This window comes from Canis lupus, chromosome 11, assembly GCF_011100685.1.
Source record: "Canis lupus familiaris isolate Mischka breed German Shepherd chromosome 11, alternate assembly UU_Cfam_GSD_1.0, whole genome shotgun sequence".
In the NCBI taxonomy this organism is placed as follows: domain Eukaryota; kingdom Metazoa; phylum Chordata; class Mammalia; order Carnivora; family Canidae; genus Canis; species Canis lupus.
In genome coordinates this window covers 68,119,237-68,145,144 of record NC_049232.1, presented here as the reverse complement: position 1 = coordinate 68,145,144, position 25,908 = coordinate 68,119,237, and the positions used below count along the sequence as shown (strand labels likewise).

Sequence of the window (25,908 nt, the reverse complement as noted above, 5' to 3'; positions counted from 1 at the left end):
AAGCTTATTGCAGAATAGTGGGGACCTGTCATTGGCTTTCCTGTGACATGCAAGTCTCCTTTATCTCTGCTGAAAAGTTATTCAGGGAAACGGAAAGACAGAACCTAAAGGGCAAACAGTAAAGTCAGGGTTGCAAGTCCAGAGGGCACACTCACGTAGATGATAATGGATTTACCTGCCGTGTGCAACAGGTGCCCGGGCTTGAAATAGTTATGTGACCAAACAGAAGCCTTACCCTCTCAGGAGACGCAATTATCTGAAAGGAATCATCTTCTAGGGGACGGATGGGCAAAATAGATGAAGGGGAGTGGGAGATACAGGCTTCCAGTTATGGAATGAATAAGTCATGGGGATGAAAAGTACAGCACCGGGAATACAGTCAATGCTGTTGTAATAGTGTGTATGCGGACGGATGGTGGCTGCACTTGGCATAGCATAATGTATACAGAGCTTCTCTCTCTAATATAAACAAACAAACAAATAAATAAATAAATAAATAAATAAATTCTTTTAAAAAATGTATACAGAGGTTGAATCAGTATGTTGTACACCTGAAACTATGAAACTAATGTAATACTGTGTGTCAACTATAAACACAAAATTATTAAAAATTATATAAAAATTATAATTTTTTATTTTTTTAAAGATTTTTTATTTATTTATTCATGAGAGACACAGAAAGAGAAGCAGAGACACAGGCAGAGGGAGAAGCAGGCTCCCTGCAGGGAGCCAGATGCCAGACTTGATCCCTGGATCCCTGGGATCACTCCCTGAGCAAAGACAAACGTTTAACCACTGAGTCACCCAGGCATCCCTTTTTGTTTTATTACTGCTATTTTTTAAGTAGTCTCTATGCCCAGTGTGGAGCTTGACTTCATGACCCAGTGATCAAGAGTCCTATGCTCTACCCACTGAACCAGCCAGGTGCCCCTAAAGATAATTTTTTTGAAAAAAGAATCATCTGGGGATCCCTGGGTGGCTAGGCAGTTTAGCGCCTGCCTTCGGCCCAGGTGTGATCCTGAAGTCCTGGAATCGAGTCCCAGTCCCACATCGGGCTCCCTGCATGGAGCCTGCTTCTCCCTCTGCCTGTGTCTCTGCCTCTCTCTCTCTCTGTGTGTCTCTCATGAATAAATGAATTAAAAAAAAAAGTCATCTACTTCTCAAAGAGCTTTTTCATGTGCTGTCATTTCATCTTGAAGTAAGCATGCTCTATTTATATATGGAGGAACTGAGGTTCCATGGACAAAGTTAATTACCTTGGAAATTGATTTACAAGCTGATCTGGACCTCAGTTGAAAGTTATTTTGTCCAATCCCCCCATTTTGGATATTGGAGACTGAGGCCCAGCAAAGAAGAGAATTCAATGAAGGGTTCACAGAGTCAGGTGACGGAGATGGGACCAGAACCTAAGGAGATGGCTTTCAGGCGACCCTGGAACCTGGAACAAAGTCAACCCTTCTGGGCTTCTGTGAAATGCAGCTGGACCTCTGACCTCCCACTCACCCTTTCCACTCCCACTTGTAGGAATCCGCTTGTGACAATGAGTTTTGGAGTCAAGCTCTCCCTTGATGGCCTAAGCTCTGTGACTCTGCCCTTGGTATTTTCTCCCAGGACTGGGCCCCACGAGGATGAGGGGGCCCTGAATGAAATGAACAGGCCGGTTTTAAGACTACAGGAGGAGGTTTTGTTTAAAAAGAAGGGGGCGGGGAGGGGGAGAAGGAAGAAAGAAAATATATGCATATTTGTGATGGTCCCAGGAAAATGAGAGCATAACGAGCACAAGTGCCGTTGCAGCAAGCCCTGGGCAGCGACTGGGGGGCCGAAGGTCCTCGGCGGGGCTTTGCCCTTGGTTCCCACCCCACCCCCCCACCGCGCACCTTTGCTGGGGCCGGGGGCTCACCTGCAGGACACGCCCCTTAATCTTCACCTGGCCGCCCTTCGGAACCCCCACCCCGCGCCGCTCACGCCGCCGCCCTTTGCCTGCCTTTCTAGCGCTCATCACTATCTGAAATCTTGTGTATTTACTTGCCCTGTGTCTGCCCCTCAGTGAGCAGTGAGATCAGGCTTTCGCCTTTTACTTTGTACACTTTGTATTTTTAAACATTTTTGGGGTGATTACTTTTATATCAGAAGAAAACAAAAAACCCAGCTAGGTTACTGCCGAGAACTCTACTCAGCAAAATGTCTTGGATTAGACAAGTTTCCAAAGGAAAGCCATTCCTAGAGCCGACTGGCTGGAGGCCAAACCAGAGGGGGGCAGGCCTTGCCCCAGGGCACACGGCACCCAGCAGGCCAGGCCGGGACCCAGGTCCCCCTCTTCTCAACTCAGCCTGGGGACCTCCTGGGGGTGTGCGGATCCGAGCAAGGCGGAGGGGCCTGGGGAGGAGAGGGGGAGGGAGGGCAGTGGGAGGAGCTCGAGGAGAGCGTGCAAGGTGACCCAGGGTGAGGGTGCGGGTGTGGGGTTCACGAACGGGCCGAGAGGGAGGCGGAAAGGGCCGGGAAGGCGGGTGACCTAGGGCGCCGCGGGGAGGGAGGAGAGGGCGCGGCAGGCGGGAACGGAGAGGACTCCGCGCAGGGGAGCTGCGGGTGGGGGAGACCCGAGGGCGGGGGGTCAGGGGCGGGGCTCGGATGAGGGCGGGGCTCGGGGAGGGGCGGGGCTAGGATGGGGGCGGGGCGCAGATGGGGCGTGGCTAGGGGAGGGCGGGGAGCGGGAGGGGCGGGACTATGATGGGGGCGGGGCTCAGGGAGGGGCGGGGTGCCGGGAGCGGGGCTAGGATGAGGGCGAGGCTCCGGGGAGGGGCGGGGCTATGGTGGGGGCGGGGCGCAGAGGGGCGTGGCTAGGGGAGGGCGTGGCCCCCGGGAGGGGCGGGGCCCCGGGAGGGGCGGGGCGAGGGTGAGGGCGGGGCGCCGGCTCCGCGGGCGGCTGAGCGCCTGCGCGCCTCTCCGGAGCGGGTGTGCGGCTCCCGCGGCTTCCTCTGAGCCGCTGGGCTGCAGGTCAGCTGGGTCCGGACCCAGGGGTCGGCGCCGGGCGGTCGGAGCCCCCTGGAGCTGGGAAGGGGCCCCCGGAGGCCGGCCACAGCCACGTGACGCCCACAGCCACGTGACGCTGCAGACGGCAGCTGCACAGGTTTCGCTCTAACGCCGGCTACCTGGACCTTGTCGCCATATCTAGCCCTGCAGGTGAGGAGGCGGCCCGAGAAATTCCGGCCTGCAGCCCAGAGGCCTCAGCCCAGGCTTCCAGACATGGAGATCGCTGTGGGTCGGGAGCCAGAGCTCCCTGCTGTATTTTAGCTGTGCCAGGCAGTTGACTCCCTTGCGTGGCTTTGGGCGAGTTCCCGCCCCTCACTGGGCCTCGCTCTGCCCACCAGGAAGGGGGGAGGGTCTTTGGATGGCTCCTTGACAGGCTTCCCCTGCGGCTTGCCCCCAGATTCACCAGCCACTTCTCAGCAACACCTTGGCTGTCCTCTGCACTCTGGGTTTCAGCTAGACAGCCTTGGATAGTCTGGAATCAACCGTGGGGGGCAAGAAGCTGGACAACAGGCTCAGGACTTGTTTCCTGTGCATTGAGTCAGTAGCAGTCCTTTCATTGGCTCTGCACCTAGGCAGACCTTGTTACCTCCAGTAAAGATGAAAATGGGGCTCAGAGAGACTTAGAGACAGGACCTGGCCGCTCTGTCTGCCTTTGGCCCTGTGCTGTTCCAATTCACCGAAATTAGATGGTTTTAAAGTCCAAATTCGCCTGAGCATGATGCAGTGGAAGGGAGCACTGACCAGTCTGGAAGTTTGGGTTCTGGTGCTGGCTGTGCCACTGACTCACCTTAGGCAGGTATCTGCACCCCCTGGCTCCGTCTTCCCTGATGAACCAGAGGTCTGTGACGTGGCCTGCAAGGACCCTGTGTCTTTGGCATTGCTAACAATAGTAATAGCCATCATAATTGTTTCCTTACCTTGACCTACAGGGCCCTGGTTTACCCAAAGCAGCCAACTTGCCATTGACCTACCTCTGGGCCATTGCACTTGCTGTTTCCAGTGCCAACAACATCTAACCACCACCATTTCCCACATAGTCATTCTTCAGATCCCCACTGAAACTTGACTTACTTAGGAAGTTCAGCACAAATTAGATGGGATTCCTGGGTTTATATCCTTATGGTACATGCTGACTTTGTTATACTTCAGTGTTTGTATAGTTCTTTGTCTAATATCTGTGTCTCCTCTTTTTTAATGCCTGTAAATGCCAGGAGGGCTGGAAATCTTTCCTATTCCCTAGCATCTAGCACACAGGAGGGGCCCAGTAATTTGTGGAATGAATGGATGATCTCATTTGCTGTAACAATCTTGTGAGGTTGGGACGCTGTGCTCCTCTTCCATTAGGAGACAGAGATTCAGAGAGTTTCACTCCGAGGGTCACACAGTAGTAAGTAGTAAGTGGGCAGTGCCAGATTTTAAACCTAATCTATCTTTGAGTCCAAGGCCTAAACTTCAACCTCACTGCCGTCTCGTTCCAGGATCTTCTGCTGTGACCCACGAGGCCTGGAAAGAGAAGACCTTCAGGTTGTGGAGGGGGTCTTGTCCAGCTCAGTTTCTCTTTAACCTCCGGCAGACTTGGGGTGGACTTGCCTCCATCCTATAGGCCTATGGGGCGTTGGCTACCAATACGACTGCTGACGTGGGACGTGAAAGACACACTGCTCAGGCTCCGCCACCCCGTGGGAGAGGAATATGCCGCCAAGGCTCGGGCCCACGGGCTGGAGGTGGAGGCCGCCACTCTGGGACAAGCCTTCAGGCAGGCATACAGGACTCAGAGCCACAGCTTCCCGAACTACGGCCTGAGCCAAGGCCTCACCTCCCGCCGGTGGTGGCTGGATGTGGTCTTACAGACCTTCTACCTAGCGGGTGTTCGAGATGCCCAGGCTGTGGCCCCCATCGCTGACCAGCTGTATGAAGACTTCAGTAAGCCCTGCACATGGCAGGTGTTGGAGGGGGCCGCGGCCACCCTGAGAGGGTGCCGGAAGCGAGGTCTGAGGCTGGCAGTGGTCTCTAATTTCGACCGGCGACTAGAGGACATCCTGACGGGTCTTGGTCTGCGGGAACACTTTGACTTTGTTCTGACCTCTGAGGCTGCTGGCTGGCCCAAGCCTGACCCCCGTATTTTCCATGAGGCCTTGCGGCTTGCTCAAGTGGAACCGGCAGGAGCAGCCCATATTGGGGACAGTTATCTCTGTGATTATAAGGGGGCACAGGGTGTAGGTATGCACAGCTTCCTGGTGTTTGGCCCAGAGCCTTTGGACTCTGCAGTCAAGTGTTCTGTACCCCAAGAACACCTCCTCCCCTCACTGTCCCATCTCCTGCCTGCCCTTGACCGCCTAGAGGGCTCAGCTCTGGAACTTTGAGTCTGATGAGGGAAGGGCCCCAGCAAATGCTGGAGATAAGAGAGCCCCTTCCTTCCTGAGATCTGGCCTTTGCCCCCTCTCTCTGCAGCGTCCAAATGCATTGTGACTATAAAACAGTAAAAAGCAGGGCTTTGAGACTTGTGCCATGTCTCTGAGGTGGTTTGTTCACACCTGTGTCTTTCCCACCCCCCTCACCTACAAGAATCACTGAGGGCCCAACTAGCTTCAAACCCAGGCACTTTCAAACTTTATTACTTTTTTTTGAAGATTTTATTTATTTGAGACAGTGTGAGAGAGCGAGCATGAGCCAGGGGAGAGGGAGAAGCCAACTGCCTGCTGAGCAGGGAGCCTGACTCAGGGCCCTAACCCAGGAAACCAGGATCATGGCTTGAGCTGAAGGCAGACAGACGCTTAACCAGCTGAGCCACCCAGATGACCCGACTTCAAACTTTGTTTTAGCACAGGGCCCTTTTGTTGGAGATCTTACTGGAACCCCAACATGCAAAACAGCAAAAGCAAGAAACTGCTAGGGTTGAAACAGGTTGTAGAGCCCCTCAGTCAGGCTCTGAAGCCTCTCAACTCTCTCTGGGAAGCAGGAGATCGGATGAGCTTAGTTTGGAAAATTAGGGTGCTAAGCTGTGCTGTAGGGACATGTCCTCTAGGACTATACAGTATAAACAGGATTTTAGGCAAGGAGCACCATAATTACATCATGAGAAGGAACTGTGCATTCATGCTTGCCATGCCTTAGTCCCTCGTATGCCCATATAACCCTCAAAGCTACCTAATGGGCGGAGGTAGTGGGACCGCCACTTTACCAATGAGAGACTAAGAAGTTAAGCAGCCTGACTGAGGTCACAGCTAGTACATGAGAGAGCCAGGGTTCCTATTGAGGTTGCCTGACTCCAAAGCCTTTGGCTTGACCACGAAGTGGCAGGGAGAGAGCTGTGTCCCTTGGGACATAGTGCAGTGGTGATCCTGGGAAAACAAGGGAGGTGTTCTAAAAGGAGGCCAGTTTTGAAAGGCACCCCGGTCAGAGGTGTTAGCATGGAGGTAGCACAGGGACCAGAGCTTGCGGTGGCAGGAGGGTAACAAACGTGGTGGGAATCACTGGAGAGTGAAGTAGCCTGGGTTTTTAAAAATTCCATGTCCCAGGATGCCTGGGTGGCTCAGGGGATGAGCAGCTGACTTCGGCTCAGGGCGTGATCCCAGGGTCCTGGGATCGAGTCCCGCATCGGGCTCCCTGCATGGAGCCTACTTCTCCCACTGCCTGTGTCTGCCTGTGTCTTCTGAATAAATAAATCTTAAAAAAAAAAAAAAAAATCCACGTCCCTCCCTGCCTCTCCTCCTTCCCACTCCTGTCTTCTCACACCTGCTTGGTATTTACCAGACATTTTGATTCCTTGCCCACTGCCAGGCATAGGGGATGGATTCCTCCGGCAAAAAGCACATAGATGGGTGTTCGGTTCTGGTGTCAACAGTCACGGATGGCTCTGGAGTGGCCCTGAACTGTGGTGACATTTAGGTGGGTAGAGGAATAAGACATGCATTCCTGGCAAGAGGCCCATGAACTATGGACTGAGGGCTGCCATGGGAGTTAAAGAGTGGGAGTTGGACTGGGAGTTGGGGAGCATGGCGTGGGGAGGGGAGGGGGTGCTTCAGGTGCCATGTAGAAAAGGTTGGCTTTGATTCAGGTTTCTGGGCAGAGATGGTGCCCATATGAGGCGAGGGAGGCTCTTCTCACCTTGGCCAAGCCTCTCCCCGGTCTGTCTTCCTTGGGCTTGGTGCCAAGGCCGGGTGATATTATGACATTAATTCCCGAGTATCAGACAGTGAGGATTTGGGCTGTGAGCTGTGGTCTCAGAGCTGCAAAAGGCCCTAGAAGTCACCTCAACCAAAAAGGCTGCCATTCGATCTGTGGACTGGATTTGATCAACCCAGTGTTTCTTTTTCTTAGTTTTTTTAAAAATAGATTTTATTTATTCACGAGAGTCACACAGAGAGAGGCAGAGACACAGGCAGAGGGAGAAGCAGGCTCCCTGCAGGAAGTCTGGTGCAGGACTCGATCCCCGGACCCCAGGATCACACCCTGAGCCGAAGGCAGACGCTCAACCGCTGAGCCACTCAGGCGTCCCCAACCCGGTGTTTCAAGTAAATAAGCATATGAGTGGGGACGGCTTTGGCCACCATCTTTGAGCCCGGGGCCTGAGGTTATAGGTAAGATTGCCTTTGAACTGTGTTCCTAAATAACAGAAATGGGAGGACCACTGTTCTGATGGGACCTGGAGCAGGAAGGGATTGTCCTTGGTTCCAGCAGGCAGGGCTCTCTTAGCTGTGTGTGCTGAGCTCGGCATGCTGAGGGGGGTGAGGAAGGCCTCTACGTCCTAGCAAGGGCACCTCTTCAGACGTGAGCTGGCACTTGGGGAGATTTGCCCAATTAGCCACAAAGAACATGGAAGAAACTTCTCAGTCTTTGAAAACCTTTAATAACATACCTGTTCCCCAAACCTGACCCTCTTACTGCCTCTGTCCTCTCGGGCTTGAAGCCCTCCCTCCGGGTCCCCACAATATGTCAGGGGGGCCACGAGTTGCAGGTGGGGGGGGTTGTCCCTGTTCCCACGGAGGGGTGCACAGCTGAGCCCAGCCACCCACCCCGAGGCAGGTGTTGCAGTCCGGTTCCCTGTGGACAGGATGCCCTCAGTCTTCCGAGCCCCCTAGGCCAGAGTCCTGTGGCCAACAGCGGCCTAGCAGGACTCCTGAATCCCTTTAAGGTTCTCGAGAAGAGCCTCCCACACACACCCGGGCACCCTTCCATCCATCCACGCGCTTGCGAAATATTTATTGCACAATCAGTAGGCACCAGGCACCGCGCTGGATGCCAGCCGTGACTGGTAAACAAGACACCCTCAGAGGGGCAGATGCGCGGCGGGTTTGGGAGGCTGAGGCCCAGGGAGCGGCAGGCTCCCCACGGACGCCGAGCCCGGACGCAGGCCCAAAGCGGGTCCCCACCCTTCCTAAAAGCTGCCCACTGGGCAGAGGCAACATTTGGGGGAAAAGACGCTGGAGAGGAACGTGGCCTGGAGGCGCGGGGGGTAGCCCCGGGCTCCCTGTGGCCCCAGGTCAGCGGACGATGGAAATGGTCTGGTCGGCCACGGCGAAGACGGGGAAGAGGGGCCCCGGGAAGGGCGCGTGGTGGGTGTGGAGCACCGTGCCCGAGGCGGGCTCGTAGAAGAGCAGCTCCTGCGCCTGCAAGTCCAGGAGCACGCCCAGCTGCGAGGGGCAACGCAGCAGCCCCAGCGGCTCGTGCTGCCCGTCGTGCGAGAAACAGAACTCCTGGTCATAGCGGGAGAAGACCCACGAGAAGGTGTTGTGGCCCAGCCGGGAGTCGCTGCCAGAGCCCTTGCGGGGCAGCTGGCCCAGGGCCACGCCCACTTTATAGGCACAACTGTTCTGGACGTGCACCAGCCAGGTGTGCAGCCCAGCCTGGAAAGAGGTGGCAGCGAGGGCATTGGGCCAGTGGTCAAAGCGCTCGGGGACATCGGCACAGGCCTTGGACTTCTTGGCATTGAAGGTCAGGGTCCTTCGATCATCTGACAGCTGCAGCAAGGGGCTGACAGTCCTCTCGTCAATACGCACGTCCTCCATGCCTGCCAGAAGGAATTCTCAGAGTTGCCCAACGGCCCACCCTCAGCCCTAACCTGGTCCTGTTCAGCAGCAAAGGGCTTCCTCCCCACTCACTGGCAGTGTGACCTCAGACAAGCCACTTAGTGTCTCTGAGCCTCGGTATCCTCATCTGTAAAATGGGGACTAACAGGGCTTATAGGGCGAACATGAGGACCAAATGAGATGATACATATCAAGTGCCTATCATTAAAACGCTCGATAAATTGTGGTCATGGTAACAATAGTTATCATTAGTCCAAGACCCCCATCTAGAAATAAGGCCCAGAGAGGACAAGCAAGTTGCCCAAAGTCACACACCTAGTTGGTGGCGGGGCAAAATGAAGATCCAGCATCCAGCACTGATCAGAGTGTACTCCAGTTGGGCCTATCTGTGGCCTCCAGATCAGATATGTCCTAGGAGCATGGTCCCTGGGAGCTAGGAAGCATCAGATGCATCCTTTCCAACAAGGAACTAAACGGGACTGCTGGCACTCTCCGATAATAGAATCTAGAGCAGACAAGCTATAGCTTGTACTAAAAATTTAAGGCTAACACGCAAGGGAGGAGAGTTAAAATTGAGGAAAACTTCAATCCATTAACCTCTCTGTGAATTGTGCAAAAGCGTCACAACTAGGAAGACAGAAGCTTCCACCTAGCTTGGGGGATCTGGCTTGGAGAACTTCTGCACTAAGTGGGAATTCCTGCAGGGCAAAGACCGTGTCCCATTCACCTCTGTGGCCTTAGCGTGCAGCACTAGACTGGATGCCAGTCCAGAGGTAAATCTCTAGACACTAGAGTCGCCTGAGTCAATGTTAAGTAAGTGAGGCAAATCCAAGCAGCTCAATTCTCGCTCCAGATACTCTCCAGTTGGCCATCAATTATATCTTCTTAAAGAGAAACTAGGTTTCCAAGATATAATACTAAGCTGTGACTCACAGAGATGTGACTTACGGGAACCAGATTTTTCTTAGACCCAACAGAGCAGGTTGGTCTGGAAATGAGAAGGATCTGACCCAGCCACCCCAAGCCTGTCCAGAACCTTGGCCTCATTGACAAGCCCACATCTAGCATCACTCATTGCTTAAGCTACCATGCCAGATGCTCTGGTTCCCAGTGTGACCCCAGCAGCAAACCCCAGCCAGCCAGCCAACAGCCCAGTTGTCCCAACTGGTGCTAGGCTCTAACAGCTCCTAACCTGAGAGGGACCCGAGAACTGCTGTCAGCCAGAGTTGGGTAAGTAGTGGGCTCCGAATGCACTTCTCATTAAAGTTTAACTTGTCCGACTCCTGAGGATCCAGAATGCCCTCTGCCTCCTCGGTCCTTGTGGAAAAAAAAAAACAAAAACAAAATAAAACAGAAATTCAGGAAGGTTCTGGACATGGATCTGGGTCAAACATCAGATGCAACCAAAACCCCACTAAGATGGGACACCTGGGTGGCTCAGAGGTTGAGCGTCCGGCTTTCACTCAGGGTGGGGTCCCAGGGTCCCAGGGTCCTGAGATGGAGTCCCACATCAGGCTCCCTGCATGGAGCCTACTTCTTCCTCTGCCTGTGTCTCTGCCTCTCTGTGTCTCTCATGAATAAATAACATCTTTAAAAACAAACAAAACTTACTACAGCAAAACCTATTGCTTTGGTCAGAAGGTACAGCCACTCCCCTGCTCTTAAAATGCAACACCCTTGAGGGATCCCACAAGAAGGGACTATCGGTTATCACCCCCAACCATAAATTAGTTCTAGTGCTTTGCTCCCAATAGTTACCTCTCCACAGGGGCACTGGGTTTGGCTGGAGGGAATATGGGAATAGAGCATGCCCAGGAGGGGAGAATTACTATTTATTAAGAATGTAGGTTATGGGGCTCCCAGTTTTCTGTATAGAATCTCATGTCATCTTTGCTCTAACCTGGGACATAGCTGTTATCCCATTTGACAGGAAAAAAGAGAAATTCAGAGAAAGCACTCAGCAAAAAAGAGGAGCTGGGTTCAAGTGCTGCCTCCGTGCAAAAACAGAACAAATCCAGTCTGGAGTCCAGGCACTATTCAACATAAGTTTGCCCTTGACCTAACATGAAAATAATCAAGAGGGTGTAGGGCAAAGTAAGGGTTCGCTAAGGAACTAGTGGGCCTCTGAACTAGTTTCTGAGAAAGAGCTCTCCCACCACCTCTGACCCTGAAGATGGCTTTGAGATCTAGGCAGCAGTTCTGAGAGCACATTCTCTTCCCCAAATCTCCTGGCTCTGCCCATAATGAAGGAGCAGAGAGTGGGGCACAGCTCATGGGTGCGAGCTCCTTTGCAAGACTGTCAGTATCCTGGCTTGGGAAGAGCAAGGTGAACAGAGCCCTAGAAAAGCTGAAAACAGGCTCTGCTAACAAAGGCTCTTTGTGCTCAGGACAAGAGAGGGTCTGTTGCATCTTCTCCAAGCACCGAAGGTGGGGCTGGAGGAGCCCCAGCCATCAGGTGGGGAGGAAAGAGGAGCCCATGTCAGCAGCGCTGAGCCAACCCAAGGCAAATCGGAGGCCAGACATAGACACTAGAGTCTAGACAGCCAGCTGGTCCAGTGCCTCATGGTTCCAAGGGGAAAACTCGTGATCCCAAAGGAGTGGCAGTGCAATGGGGCTGGGGTAAGCGGGCCCTGGCTGGGATCAGAATGTCCACTCCGGGCAGCAGGACCTGTTGCCGTGGCAGCCAGAGCTGAGCCCGGCCGTGGATGTGGGCACAGCAGATAAATCCAAACTGAGGGATAGTCTATAAAACTGGCCTATACTCTTCAAAAGTATTTTGTTGTTATGGTTGTTTTAAAAGGCTAAGGAACAATTCCAGATTAAAAGACCAGATGAATCAGGAAACACAAAACACAGCAAACCCTGTTAAAAAATGTTTGGGGCAGGGACATCTGGGTGGCTCAGTGGTTGAGCATCTGCCTTCGGCTCGGGACGTGATCCCAGAGTTCCGGGATCGAGTCCCGCGTCGGGATCCTGCATGGGGCCTGCTTATCTCTCTGCCTCTCTCTGTGTCTCTCATTAATAAATAAATAAAATCTTAAAAAAAAAAAAAAAGAATGTTTGGGGCACAATTAGCAACATTTGAATATAGACTGTATATTAGATAATAGTATTATACCAGCATTAAATTTCCAGAGCTTAATAGTGACACTGTAGTTATGGAAGAGATGGTCTTTGTTCTTGAGAGAAAGATGCTGAAGCATTTAGACATACAAGGTCTCACTTTCTGCAACTTGGTCTCAAAGAGGTCAGTAAAAAATAAGTGCCATATATTCACTTGTTAGACAGAAAGGAAGAGACAAACAAACCAAGAAAGAGAGCAGATGTGGCAAATTACTACCAGTTAGGATTTTCAGGCAAAGCACCTTATACTATTTCACAACTTTTCCCTATATTTGAAATGTTACAAAGAAAAAAAAAATTAAAGATCAACTTTTTTCCTTCAAAAATCTGAGCAGCTTGAAATTGAAGACAGGATGGTTTTAGAGAAAGATGAAGAAGGTAAAAGAGAAAGAGGAAAGGAGACTGGAAAATAAAGTTGGGGGCATCCATACTGGGGGAGCCTTTACAGACTTGCCAGAGAGTGAGGTAAATCTATACATACTGACAGGGAGAGATTCCAAGAGACCTTGAACAGTTATAGAACAGCAAGTTTTAAAACAATCCCAACTGTGTTAAAAAAAACAAAACAAAACAAAACAAAACGTATCTTTAGAGGTAGACAAGCCCAGATGTACTCTCCTAGGACTTTACAGAGGAAAGTCCACAGGATACACATCTGACTGTTAAAACTGATCACCTCCAAGAATAGTGTTAGGAAGGTGTGATGGAGAAACTAAAAAAAAAAAAAAAAAAGTAATCTCTATGCCCAATGTGGGGCTCAAATTCACAATCCTGATATCAAGTTACACATGCTCTACTAAATGAGCCAGCCAGGCACCCCAAGACATTCTAAATTTTAAATGGTTTTATATAGGTGGCATTTTTTTCTCTTTCTCTCATACACGTGTATTACTGTTGAAATTTAAATATAAAAAATAGGTAAGAAGAATGGGTTGTGCTCCTCAGGTACAGCTCTGAAATCTCTCACAGAAGATATAAGAATGTAATTTCTTTGCCTGGCAAATCACATCCTCTTGGCCACTTCCTAGGGCTCTTGGCTCTCAGCCCTTCAGGACCCAGGGAGAGCCTGGTTAAATGCTTTTATTATTGCTTCATTAAAATGCAAATTTTGAGTGGTAACTAGACTTAAGTTTCCAAGATTCTTTCATCCGAGAAAGGGGGAACTGAGGCAGAGGAGACAGTGGTGGGACAGGTGTCGGGTGTGGGTCCATGCCCCAACTCTGGGGCATAGGCAAGTCCCCACCCCTCTTTGAGCCTCAGTATTTTCTTTCTTTCATAGATTTTGTTTATTTATTTGACAGAATGAGAGAGAGCACAGGCAGGGGGAGTGGGAGAGCCCTGATGCAGGGGCTCGATCCCACGACCCTAAGATCATGACCTGAGCGGGAGGCAGATGCTTAACCAGCTGAGCCACCCAGGTGCCCCTGAGCCTCAGTATTTTCATCCTTAGATGGGGGATATAAAACACTCCAACAGGATAACATTCTAGAAAGCCCTTGGCCAGCCTCTGGTTGCTAAGTGTTGATTTCACTCCCCTTCCGCACCATTTAAGCAGTTCTCCAAGTCTGGTGCGGGAAGACCCAGTCCAGGGAGCATGGCTCCAGGGTAGCCACTCAGCCGCATGCCTTGGGCTTCCTCCCGGGAGCAGCAAGGCCTCAAGGCAACGGACTAGTTACACGCCGGACTAGTTACACGCCGGCGGGCAATGGTTTCCATGACTGCCCAGGGAAATGACGGGGCCATACTCACCTTTCAAAAATCTCCTGCTCCTTCTGCTGTGAGAAAAGAAAACAGAGTCAGGCTTGGTACCAGGAACTCAGCAGGTGGTCAAGACTTGGATATTTTCAACTGGCATGGAGGGTGCTATGTGGACAGACTCTAAAATAAAGCATCCTATTCCTGCTTTAAGATCCAAAATGAAAAAAAAAAAAAAATTCCAAAACGAAGCTACTATCTGGGTTCTTCTTCACACACAGTCCCCACCACGCATTTGGCATGAATCACTGTCTCCTGTGCCCTGGGGCATCCTCTGTTTCCTTAAACTGCACTTTAGGACAAGTACACATCTACCAACACTTCACTGCCCCCACCCCAAAGCTGCCAGCTCCTGGATGGCTGGGACTCTTCCTGAATCTTCTCTTGTGACCGTCCCAGTGTTTGGGACACAATGTGCTCTGTCCGTGGAAACTGTGACTAATTGAATGCATAATTTAGGGCAGCGAAGGGAACTGCCCTACTTGAACTACAGGGGAACAGCTGGGTTGTTCCACATTCTGATTTCTCTGCTTGGCATATTTACTCCAACATCAGACTGTCCTGTTAAACTGCACGTATCTGTAGCTCTATATAAAGTACTCTGCAGGGATATGTACCAAAATATTACCCATGGTGGTTTCTGGGTGGTAAGAATAAGGACCCCTGGTCAGTGTCCTCCGTCTGCACGCTTCTGCAACCCTCTCTCTGCCTCTCCACTTCATTTAATGAGCTGTTCCTCTTTATCTTTCAGGCACCAGCTTCGAAGTTACTTCATCCAGGACGCCCACCCTGACCACTGCCACCCACAAGCCTGGATTGTGGGGTCTCTAGCTCCCCAGTGATGTCCTCGACCAGAGGATGTAACCTTCCATTATTAGATTATGTATTCATCTCCTTCATAAGATATTAACAGCTATGCCCTGTAACTCCACCCCATGGCACAACAGCACATAGTAGACACTCAGTAAATATTTGCTCACTATTAAAAGAATACTTATCAGTATCCTGATAAAAAAAATTGCATATGATTTTATTTCCTTGCTTCATTCCTGCTCCAGATTATCCATATCCACCCAACTCTTACCAAGAATCATTCTCAGTGTTTTAGATTTTGGGTGTATCTGGGTCCACTGGGTGTGTCCTCACCCCTGCCCGACTTACAATCAGCTGGAGGTCATCCAGATGGGTGAGCATGTCCACCAGGCTGGTCCGAATGGTGTCAAGCTTCTGCAGCGCCTCAGTCCAGTGTACTCGCTGTGTCAGGATACTCTGGTGGGCCCGCTCCTCTTCACCATGCACCTGTTCCAGCAAACGCTGCTCCTCACTCTCACACAGACTCCTCACCACACCTAGCCTCTGGATGACCAGTTCCCGTGCTGCGCTGGCTGTGCTCTGATGAGGGATAACACAAGGAATCGGGTTCTAGCAAAGCCCCAGTCAAGATTAAGAGGATTCAGGCTCCGTGGGAAAGAGTGCTGGGATTGATTGGTAATGTCTGCCATGGGCACAGTAATGGAAGAAACAGTGCTTGCCCTTAGAGTTCCCAAATATGGTTTAGGGTAAAGAAATATGAGATCCAGACATCTAGGTCATATCCCATAGAGGTAGGATCACAGAATGGAAGAGCGGGGCATGGTCTAGAGATCAACTAGAATCAATCATTTCACAGTGGAGAATTCCAAGGCCAAGGGACCGAGGTCAGAGAACTATAGAATTGTAGAGCAAAAGAGCCCACGAGGGCATCCCCATCAACAGGATCCACACCAACAGTAGTAGCCCAGTTGATATTTTGACTCTGTCTGAGTGAAAAAAATCTCATTTTTCCCTAAATCTTTCCATTCCAATGGCTTCTGTGGTAGGATTCTTATTCATGCCAGGAGGAATTAAATCAATTCTCTGATGAAGCTAATATGGATCTCCTAGTAATTAGCAAGGGTCTGACACACAGTAGGTACTCAAATATTTGCTGAATGACTGAGGGAAAAGTCTCTTCTGACTAAGTCCGAAATCTCTTGGTAGCACTCACAGGCCAAGTCAGTGACAGAGCTGGGACTAGAACCCAGTTCTCTTGACTCTCAGTTCAATACTATTCCCTTTCCACCAATGCCACCGGACAATCAATCATCCCCAAAGGTTGCATGAAACACCTGCACTCTTGCCAGACAAGTGAGAAGAAGTAGAACAGTCTCCTTCATGCCAGAAAGTCATGGATAGCCAGCAGTTTTCTCTATGTCCTGCCGTGCAGACCTGTTCTGCATCGTGCATGGGGATAATGACTCCTGCTTCACAGGAACAACTGAGACCCACAATTTGCCCAGTGCAGAGGAAGAGAGTGAATGGCCTAAGTGAACCTAGGAGTTCTGGCTCCATCTTCAGTTTTCCCTGAGCCAGCATAACACACTAGTTAGGGAATGAGGCTTTATAGAGACAGTGCCTAGGTTTAAATCTTAGCCAATCCACTTACTATCTGCAGGATGTTGAGCACATTACTGATCTTCCCTATGCCTCAGTGTTCTAATCTGTTTTTGTTTTGTTTTGTTTTGTTTTTAGATTTATTTATTTATAAGAGAGAGAGAGAGCACAAGCAGGGAGAGAGGGAGAGAGGCAGGCAGAGCGAGAGGGAGAGCAGACTCCCTGCTGAGCAAGGGGCCTGACGTGGGGTTCAATCCCAGGACTTTGGGATCATGACCTGAGCTGAAGGGAGACGCTTAACTGACTGAGCCACGCCGGTGCCCCAGTTTTCTAATATGTTAAATGAGGATAATAAATTACCTATCTCGTGAGGTTACTGTGGAAGATTAAATGAGTTAATACATACAAAGCAAACAGAACAAAGCCTAGCACGTTAAGTGTTCAGCAGCATTAGCTATTGTTCTATCGCCCCTTGCTGCCTTGCCCACAGGGGGAGCCACGTGTGTACCGTGTATGCCATCAGGACCAAGAACAGACCCTGGCCCAAGATACATCACATAGTCAGTCTCTCGCTAGAAGACTGTAATCAATTTTAACACAATTCTTTTTTTTTTAATTTTTTTTTAATTTTATTTTACTTATTAATGATAGGCACACAGTGAGAGAGAGAGAGGCAGAGACACAGGCAGAGGGAGAAGCAGGCTCCATGCACTGGGAGCCCAATGTGGGATTCGATCCCGGGTCTCCAGGATCGCGCCCTGGGCCAAAGGCAGGCGCTAAACTGCTGCGCCACCCAGGGATCCCCAATTTCAACACATTTCTTGACTCATTCCCAGAAAATAGCAGAGAAAAAAAAATTTCCCTTCCCAAAGATATGCCAGAAAAAACTAAATGCTGTCCTAAGACAAAACCCAGAAGTGCTGGAAAAATAGCCCAAAGCATCCTTTTAAAAGTGAAGCTGCTCTGGCAGCTAAGTAAAGGAAATCCCCTGGGGTCCAAAAGTATAAAAGAAACTAAAAACCAGTGTGATCGAGAGCTGAGACTCTATTGCCCTGAAAGTGGCTTGTGGTTTATTTTAGAATTTTCTACTCCTCTAAACCTAAGAGCCCAGTAAAGACAGAATTATACAGAAAAACAGACAAATCCACAGCATGATATAAAACTATAAATGCCCCTTGCCAGCAGTCAGTAAATCTGGCAGATAAAAAAATAGTAACTATAGAGAAGATTTGAATGTGAAACATTTACCAAAGTGACCATGTTTTAGGGCATAGAGCAAGTCTCAACAAATTTTTAACAACTGATAGGCAGACTACAATGAAGTTAAGTTAGAAATTAGTGGAAAAAAAAAAACAATGATAATTTTAAAAGTAAAACCATACAGCCTTCCCCGTTCCTGTGAACGCTCATGCTCTTACCTATGGCTAAGTCTCCATTTGTTTACTAGATCCCATCCCCCGCTGCTGGACCTGTCTCTCCCCCTTTCTCCTGCACCATTAATTTCTCCCTCTCTACCAGACAATCCCTATCAGCAGAGTAATTTCTCCCATCTTCAAAATAAAATACCATCTTGATCCCATATCCCTCTCCACTATCATCCCATTTCTCAGCCCCCTTCTTACAGCAAAGCTCCTCAAGTGTTGTCTGTGCCCAAATTACAATTCTGTTCTCTCTGAAACCCGCTCCCATCAGGCTTCTACTCTACCACTCTACAAAACACCTCTTGTCACGAACTCCAGTGATGAACCTGTTACTAAATCCAATGGCCCACTCTTGTTTCTGACCTTACTTGACCCCTCTCCAACACGTGACATCCCACCTCCTGGAAACCTATTGTGTGGACACCACACTCTTAGTTTGACTCCTATCTCATTCATTGCTCCTTCTTGGTTGACTTTCCTGATTCTATCTTCATTTTCCTCTTCCTTCTCTTCCTACTCTTCCCCCATCTTCTTCTTCTCCCTAATTTTATTTATGTAATCGCTAAACCCAACATGGGGTTCCAACTCATGGCCCTGAGATCAAGAGTCACATGCTCCTCCAACTGAGCCAGCCAGATACCACTCTCTCCTCTATCTTCTTAACGGTTAACTGTTGAGGTGCCCTAGAGCTTGGTCCTTGGATCCCTGCATTTTCCTAATCTTTACTTATTCACTTAGTGATCTCATCTCTTCCTGTGGCTTCCAATTTTTACCACTCATTTATAGTCTCGTGAAATTTATGTCTCTAGCCTGGTCTTCTCCCAACTTACACACATTCGGGACCTACTCAATATCTTCCCTTGGATGTCTAACATGCATCTCAAATTTAACATGTCCACAACTGAATTCCTAATCTCCCTCCCTGCCAACCATCACTCCACACGTGGTCCTTCCCCACCTTGGTAAATGGCTGCCTCATCCTTCCAGCTCTCAAATCAAAATATTTAAGAAAGAAAAATGGTTAAGAGTTATTCCTCCCCACTCCTACCTTTCTCTCTTGCCTACATCCAGTCCATCCGCATATCCTAGTGTCTCTCCCTTCATAATAGACATAGAATCCAGACACTTTTCAGCATCACTCATGTCCAAACCACTCTTGTCTTTCACCTGGATTATTATGCCAGCTTCCTAATTGGTCTCCCTGCTTTTGCCTTTGTGACCTATGGTCACTTCTCAAACAGTAACCGGTGTTCTTTTTAATCTTAGGTCATATCATCTTAGTCTGCTCAGAAATTTCTAGAGACTTCCCACCTCACCCAAACAAAAGGCAAAGTCCCCATGCGTCCAGTGATGATGCTATCTAGCTTCCCCGCCCCCCTGCCTCTCTGACTTCACTTCCTATTGCTTTCTCACCTGTTTACTCTGCTTCAGCCTCATAGGCCTCCTTGCTGCTCCTCCAACGTGTCAGGTATGCTTCCACTTTAGGGCCTTTGCACTTGCCATTCCCTCTTCCTAGAACTCTTCCCCCACATTCCCTCACCTTCTGTAAATGTTGTGCAAATATCAATACTTAATTAGGTCATTTCTGATCAGAGCATATGAAATTGCAACCCCCGTTCTCAACAAGGAAGGTCCTCCTTTCTGTGTTAAACATCTCCATAGCACTTCTCACCTTTTGACATAGCATGTATTTAATTGTTATTGTCCTACCCCCTGACTACCACATAAGTTTCAAGAAAACAGGAATTTTCATATGTTTTGTTTACTGTGGAATCTCTAGTATATAAAACAATGGTACTTGGGCAGGTGGTGGGTGCTCCATAGATTTGTTAAATAAATACAGAAATGGTTAAATGTTGTGAGTATACCCCTTGAAGTCAGTATCTGCTACATGAGCTTCTATTCAACATTGTACTGAGGTCCTGGCCAGTGCGGTCAAGACAAGAAAATAAAAAGGATGAAGAAAATGGGTGAGAGAGAGAAGAACCATCATGCTAAGAGAAGCAGAACTGGACACAGAATAGCTGCCTGGCCTCCTAGCAGCTTCTTCTTTCCTGGTTCTCATCCCTTTTAGGTTCTGAGAGGCTTCTGTATCCCGCCAGGAAATGCCCTGTTTTGCTCAAACTAGTTCAACTGAGTTTCCTTTTACACAATCAAAAGAATCTTGACTGGGGCACCTCGGTGGCTCAGTGGTTGAGTGCCTGCCTTTGGCTCGGGGCGTGATCCTGGGGTCCTGGGATCGAGTCCCGCATCGGGCTCCCTGCGAGGAGTCTGCTTCTCCCTCTGCCTGTGTCTCTTTTTCTCTGTCTCTCATGAATAAAAATAAATAAATAAAATAAATAAAAAAGAACCTTGACTAAGACCATGCCAAGCCTGCTCCACTGCACATGTTGAGGAACGAAGGAGGGGATGTACAGAAAGAAATTCAAAGCCCTTACCCATGAGGGGCATACTTAAAGGTGACAATGTAGCAGTGACTATGGGGGCAAGTGAATAAAGGCTCAGCAGTGGGGAGTAGCAGTAGGAGCACTGGCCTGGGAGTCAGAAGATCCAGGTCCTGGAACTGCCTCTGGCAGGAGGCTGTGGACCGTGGGCAGGTCAATTAACCTCTAGGTGACCCATTTCCTGTATGTAAACAGGTATGTTACCGCCACCTACTGCATAAGATGGTCATAAAGGACACTCCATGTAAAAGTCCATAGGTTACCTTATTTATTTATTTTTTAAATATTTATTTATTCAGAGAGAGCGAGAGAGAGGCAGAGACACAGGCAGAGGGAGAGCAGGCTCCATGCAGGAAGCCCGACATGGGACTTGACCCCGGGTCTCCAGGATCACACCCCAGGCTGCAGGCGGCGCTAAACCGCTGCGCCACCAGGGCTGCCCCATAGGTTACTTTAGAATGTGGGGGCTGACCACAAAATACTTAGATGGTGGAAGAATGCTACCCTTCCTGATCCTGTTCTCCAAGAAAGTCATTTTCCCAGTATTTGCCCCAGTGTGGTACTGGGAAGAGTCCTCTCTGCCTGGATGGTAAACCCATGGCTCGGAGAGATAGGAAACCTTCCTTGGGCATCCAGCTTTGCTAGTGGCACAGTGAGTCTGCGAGGTTGGGAAGGGATCCTAGACGGGCCCATGCTAAGGCTGGAGTCTTATCCTAGGAGGGGTCCAGAGCAGAGGGGAAGGAGAACCACCTACCACTGCTCTCTGGTTCTTCCCTGGCAGGACCTCAGCCACATACTTGGTGATGCTGGCACTCTGTAACTGCAGCCTCTCACACTGGTCCACAATCTTGTTCTGCAAAATACAAATGACATCCATGGCATCTTGATCCATGTGGATCCATTCACTCTAATCCCAATGAGTGGATTTGCAATACCCCCATTCCCTTGCATCTACGTCAGCCACTTCCCTTGCACCCACCTCAGCCACTTGCACCCACAGTCACATCTGAGACCTTGTTATTACTGAAAACCATACCACCTCCAAAATCTTCATTTCAAGGCTTCCACACCATGCCCACCACTTCCATCCTTCCAGATTACTTACTCTAGATTTTCCAGTCCAACAAGTCTTTTTTTTTAATTCTTAAAAAGATTTTATTTACTCATGAGAAATACACACACACACACACACACACACACACAGAGAGAGAGAGAGAGAGAAGCAGAGACATAGGCAGAGGGTTAAGCAGGCTCCCTGCAGAGATCCCAGACCCCAGGATCACGTCCTGAGCCAAAGGCAGATGTTCAACCACTGAGCCACCCAGGGGTCCCAACAAGTCTCTTTTTTAAAAAAATATTTGAGAGAGAAAGCATGAATGGGAGAGGGAGGGAGACTCCCAAGCAGATTCCACGCTGAGCACGCCCAACACAGGGTTCAATCCCACAACCCTGAGATCACGACCTGAGGCGAAACCAAGAGTAGGAAGCTTAACCGACTGAGCCACCCAGGCACCCCTCCAGTCCAGCCATTCTTTAGCCTAGTTGAAGCCACCAATACATTAGTCTTAACACCTTTCAGTGTCCATCACCCACTTTGTGGCCTCATTTCCCTCCTTATCCTGAAATCTGAGGCCCATCATCGTAATCACTTTCCTGTGTAAGCTCTCAGCATTCCTTCTGACCCAGCTCCCTGGCTCTCCACACCTGAGCAGAAGAACACGGCTTCTCAAATTGCCTTTCCTGAAGTTATCCCCACTCATTAAACAGCACCAGCAATCATCAACCTCCTTACCCCAACAAAAACCCCAGGAGTTACTTTCCAAACTGGCATGTATCTATAATCTCTCAGTGAGTCCTATCAGCCCTGACTCCAAAGTCTCTCTCTCTCCCCTCTGGCCACCTCTGGTCACCTCCACTCTCGCTATTCTACTCAGATGGTCACTATCTCTCTCATAGGAGCCCAACTGGAGCCTCCTAACTGGGCTCAGCCCCCACAGTTAGCCACTGCCCCCTTATGTAAGGAAATTAGGTCAGGTCATGGCCTGGCTCAAAACTGTCCAGTGGCTTTCCTGTCTGATGGGACTCTGTTGCTCCAATGTCACCTCCTAGCACTCTCCACAATGGCCTCCTTGTGTTCCGTAAACACACCAAACTTGGGATCCCTGGGTGGCTCAGGGGTTTGGCGCCTGCCTTTGGCCCAGGGCGCGATCCTGGAGACCTGGGATCGAATCCCACATCGGGCTCCCGGTGCATGGAGCCTGCTTCTCCCTCCTCCTGTGTCTCTGCGCCTCTCTCTCTCTGTGACTATCATAAATAAATAAAAATTAAAAAAAAAAACAACACACCAAACTTGTCCTGACAATAGCGTCTTTGCACCTGTTGCTTCTTCTGGGTCGAACAGTATTCTCAGATATATATGTATGTATGTGTGTATATATATATATATATATATGTAAATCTACATATATACAAGTTCCCTCCCCTACTCTATTCAGGGTCACCTCTTCAGAAGTGCTTCCTGAAGCACTTCAGCCCTTCCTGACCACCGCACACCCCATTCCCTACTCTGCTCATTTTACTCCCTTGCATTTATCACTCTCTGCCTGCATACTATGGGTTCATTTACTTTTTTTGTATCATTCCCCCACCACTGGAACACAGGCACCGTGGACTTTGGCTTATTCGCTATGGGCCACTACCTAGAAGAAAGTTCCTCCTACACATAGAGGTCCTGAATAAATATTTGTTGAATGAAGGAACATCTACTTCCTTGATCACAAGAGATTCAGTTGTTCACATCTGCCAAAGCTGTGAGCATCCCACAGGAGAGCAGGGGCGAGTTTTAGAAATGAAGCTGAAGCCCACAGAGGAGTGACTTGTCAGGCCCCTGCTTTTCCACTCCATTTCTCCAGGGACTTGGACTCCTTCCCAACCAGCGCTCTTCCACTCCTTCCTCTCTGAGCTTTGCACCAGCTCCATCTGCCAAAAGGCAACTCGGCTCCTCTTCTAGGCAACCCTTGCAAATCCTTCCCACCCCACAGTCAGGAATTAGTCTGGCACTTCGCTGGTCCAAATGCTAAGTGAAAGAATTGAGCTGGCTGGGAGGAAGCTGTGATCTCCACACACCATAGGACTAAGGAAACTAAGCTAGCTTCCGCAAAGCTACAGGACGAGAACCCAGAAGGTATGAAGGACTTGGTTGAATGGGTGTTGTTAGTGCCCAGTTAAGTAACCATCTTGCCCTGGGGCAAAATCTCTTTGCTGGCTGGACAGAGAGCAGAAGGAGTGTGTAAATGCCATAATATACTCAAAATTGGGGGGAGAGAAGGCAAGAAACCCTTCCCTGCAGGCAAAGGAGATGAATGTGCTTAGGGCATCAGGAGGGGCCAGAGAAGGCACCCTGGGCAGACTGTGTTCCAAATCAAGCCCCAGGCCTGCCACCCTGCCCCAGCCTTCACCCCCCTCCACTAAGATTCTGCTCTGATGGCAATTTTTTTTTTAAGGTTTTTATTGAATTCTCACGCCCATTAGCACCACTTCCTCCCTCCACTGAAGCAAAAAGGTAGTTTTCTCTGGCCAAATCGATGACTCCCTTGGTCCAGCTCCTGAATATTAGAAACCTTGGAGGAGTTACTGCCCGGTTCAGGCCTTAGTTTGCTCAAAACGTAGGTAGGATGTAACTTCAGATGTCTGGATGGAATGAGACGATAGATACTGGAGTGCTTTGGTGCTGGCAAAGCTTCCACCCATTATGCAAGTTTATTACACCACATTATCCAAGTTTATTTTCATCCTCACTATTGATGATGGATAGTGGTGACAGGGAGAGCCAACCAGGAGCTTTCAGGTGTCACTGAGTAAGTGAACCCCTCCTGGCCAGTCAGGTGCGTTTACTACCCGTTGGTCTGAGTCCCCAGGCCGAACCCTCGGGCCTCACAGGTGGGCAGAGCACCTGGGTTTCCCCAAGCTATGGGGCTTAATCAAATTGCAAGGAAACCCCCAGGGGCCACTAGGGTGGAAGGAGGGAGACCCAGCGTGACTCTGACTCCCCAGTCTCAGCAGACCTGGGGTGAGCAGTGAAGAAGGTGAGCAGCTTGGAGCTAACCTGGAGTGCAGGTGGGGAGAAGCTCTAGGTGAAGAGTCCAGCAGGAGCCTCCCAAGATCCGCCCCGCCCCCGCCGTTTACCCAGGTGGAACCCGCTTGGGGTCCAGTCTAGGCCAACGCAGAAAGGGAAAAGAAATGAGCTCACCAGGAAGCCTGAAGGGTGGACGAGGGGAGGGGCCTCGAGCCCAGGCCGTGGAGGGAGGAGGCCCGCTTTGAGCTCAGGTCAGCTTCCACCAGGGCGGGACGCGGGGCACACGCTGTCCCCGGCCACCAAGGCCGCCCGGCTCTCACCCCCCGACCGGCGGCGGAGGGCGCACGGGCAGCCGGACCCGCCCTGTGTGCGGGACTAAGGAGCATCCCACCCATTAGCTTAGGTCTCTGGCACAGCGACCCCAATAAACTCGCGCTATTTCCCTCACACCACACACTGAGGCTTAGACTCAGGCCGCTCCCAGGGAGGTGGGGAGGAGGCGGGATTCGAACTCACGTCTCCGCGACTCCACCACGGGCCACACCCTTAACCGCCTGGTTCCGAGCCGCGGCCACCGCCGAGCCTGCGCTCCCGCCCCGGCCGCCCCGGCCCGCCGCCTCCCTCTCGGCGCGGCCCCCGGGGTCCCCCCCCGGACCCCCCCTCGGCCCCCCCCGGGCCCCCCCCGGACCCCCCGCCTTCCGGCGACCCCGCCCGCTCACCCGCAGCTCTTCCGCGCGCTCCTCCGCCCGGCGGATGCGGTGGCCCCGGCAGCGGCCGCCCAGCCCCGCGCACCCGGCGCACACGGGCCGTCGCTCGGAGCAGCAGAACCAGCCCAGGGCCTGGCCGTGCTCCGGGCACAGCGGCCCCGGCCCCGCGCTCCCCGCAGACATGGCCGAGCGCCCGGCGCCGCGCGCTCCACCTGCCGCAGGTGACCGCGGGGCGGGGCCTCCCCGACCCCGCCCCCGGCCCCGACCCGCGGTCCCGCGCGCCCGCCGCCCCGCTTCCTGCCCGCCCGCCCGCCCAGAGCCCCGGCCGCGCCCCCAACCCCGCCCCGCTCCGCGCCCCCTGGCCCCGCGCCCCCAACCCCTCCCGGCGGCCCCCCCGCTCCACACCCCCCTGCCCCGCGCCCCCCAACTCCTCCCCGCGGCCCCCCCGCTCCACACCCCCCTGCCCCGCGCCCCCAACCCCTCCCCGCGGCCCCCCCGCTCCACACCCCCCTGCCCCGCGCCCCCCAACTCCTCCCCGCGGCCCCCCCGCTCCACACCCCCCTGCCCCGCGCCCCCCAACCCCTCCCCGCGGCCCCCCCGCTCCACACCCCCCCTGCCCCGCGCCCCCCAACCCCTCCCCGCGGCCCCCCCGCTCCACACCCCCCTGCCCCGCGCCCCCCAACTCCTCCCCGCGGCCCCCCCAGCTCCACACCCCCCTGCCCCGCGCCCCCCAACTCCTCCCCGCGGCCCCCCCGCTCCACACCCCCCTGCCCCGCGCCCCCACCCCCTCCCCGCGGCCCCCCCGCTCCACACCCCCCTGCCCCGCGCCCCCAACCCCTCCCCGCGGCACCCCCGCTCCACACCCCCCTGCCCCGCGCCCCCAACCCCTCCCCGCGGCCCCCCCAGCTCCAC

General features: G+C 51.6%; 2 protein-coding genes across 5 annotated transcripts; one reads left to right on the top strand and one right to left on the bottom strand.

Annotated features, from left to right (window-relative positions):
• The first annotated feature begins 2,906 nt into the window (after nt 1-2,906).
• Nucleotides 2,907-5,535, top strand: HDHD3 (haloacid dehalogenase like hydrolase domain containing 3). 4 transcript variants are annotated; one of them, XM_038553165.1, is made up of 2 exons: nt 2,907-3,180; nt 4,509-5,535. In XM_038553165.1, the coding sequence occupies exon 2, from the start codon at nt 4,638-4,640 to the stop codon at nt 5,391-5,393; it is 756 nt and encodes a 251-aa protein (XP_038409093.1). In that variant the 5' UTR covers nt 2,907-3,180; nt 4,509-4,637; the 3' UTR covers nt 5,394-5,535. The 4 variants fall into 4 exon arrangements, with proteins under 4 accessions (XP_038409093.1, XP_038409097.1, XP_038409096.1 ...); XM_038553169.1 differs by lacking the exon at nt 2,907-3,180 and adding an exon at nt 3,875-4,152; XM_038553168.1 differs by lacking the exon at nt 2,907-3,180 and adding an exon at nt 4,265-4,417.
• Nucleotides 5,536-7,859: 2,324 nt separating this feature from the next.
• Nucleotides 7,860-25,179, bottom strand: BSPRY (B-box and SPRY domain containing). Its single transcript, XM_038553302.1, has 6 exons — nt 25,009-25,179; nt 20,969-21,067; nt 15,099-15,329; nt 13,932-13,957; nt 10,252-10,376; nt 7,860-9,040 (listed from the first exon to the last, which is right to left on the bottom strand). Exons 1-6 carry the CDS (start codon nt 25,177-25,179, stop codon nt 8,514-8,516), a joined length of 1,179 nt encoding a protein of 392 aa, XP_038409230.1. The 3' UTR covers nt 7,860-8,513.
• Between the last annotated feature and the right edge of the window lie 729 nt (nt 25,180-25,908).

Excerpts from the sequence above, each read along its gene's own strand:
- HDHD3 (XM_038553165.1), top strand. The coding sequence starts at position 4,638 with ATGGGGCGTTGGCTACCAATACGACTGCTGACGTGGGACGTGAAAGAC.
- BSPRY (XM_038553302.1), bottom strand. The coding sequence starts at position 25,179 with ATGTCTGCGGGGAGCGCGGGGCCGGGGCCGCTGTGCCCGGAGCACGGC. Across the intron at positions 10,377-13,931 it reads GAGCAGGAGATTTTTGAAAG|GACCGAGGAGGCAGAGGGCA; the intron begins GTGAGTATGGCC and ends TTTTTCCACAAG. Across the intron at positions 9,041-10,251 it reads AGTTCTCGGGTCCCTCTCAG|GCATGGAGGACGTGCGTATT; the intron begins GTTAGGAGCTGT and ends TCCTTCTGGCAG.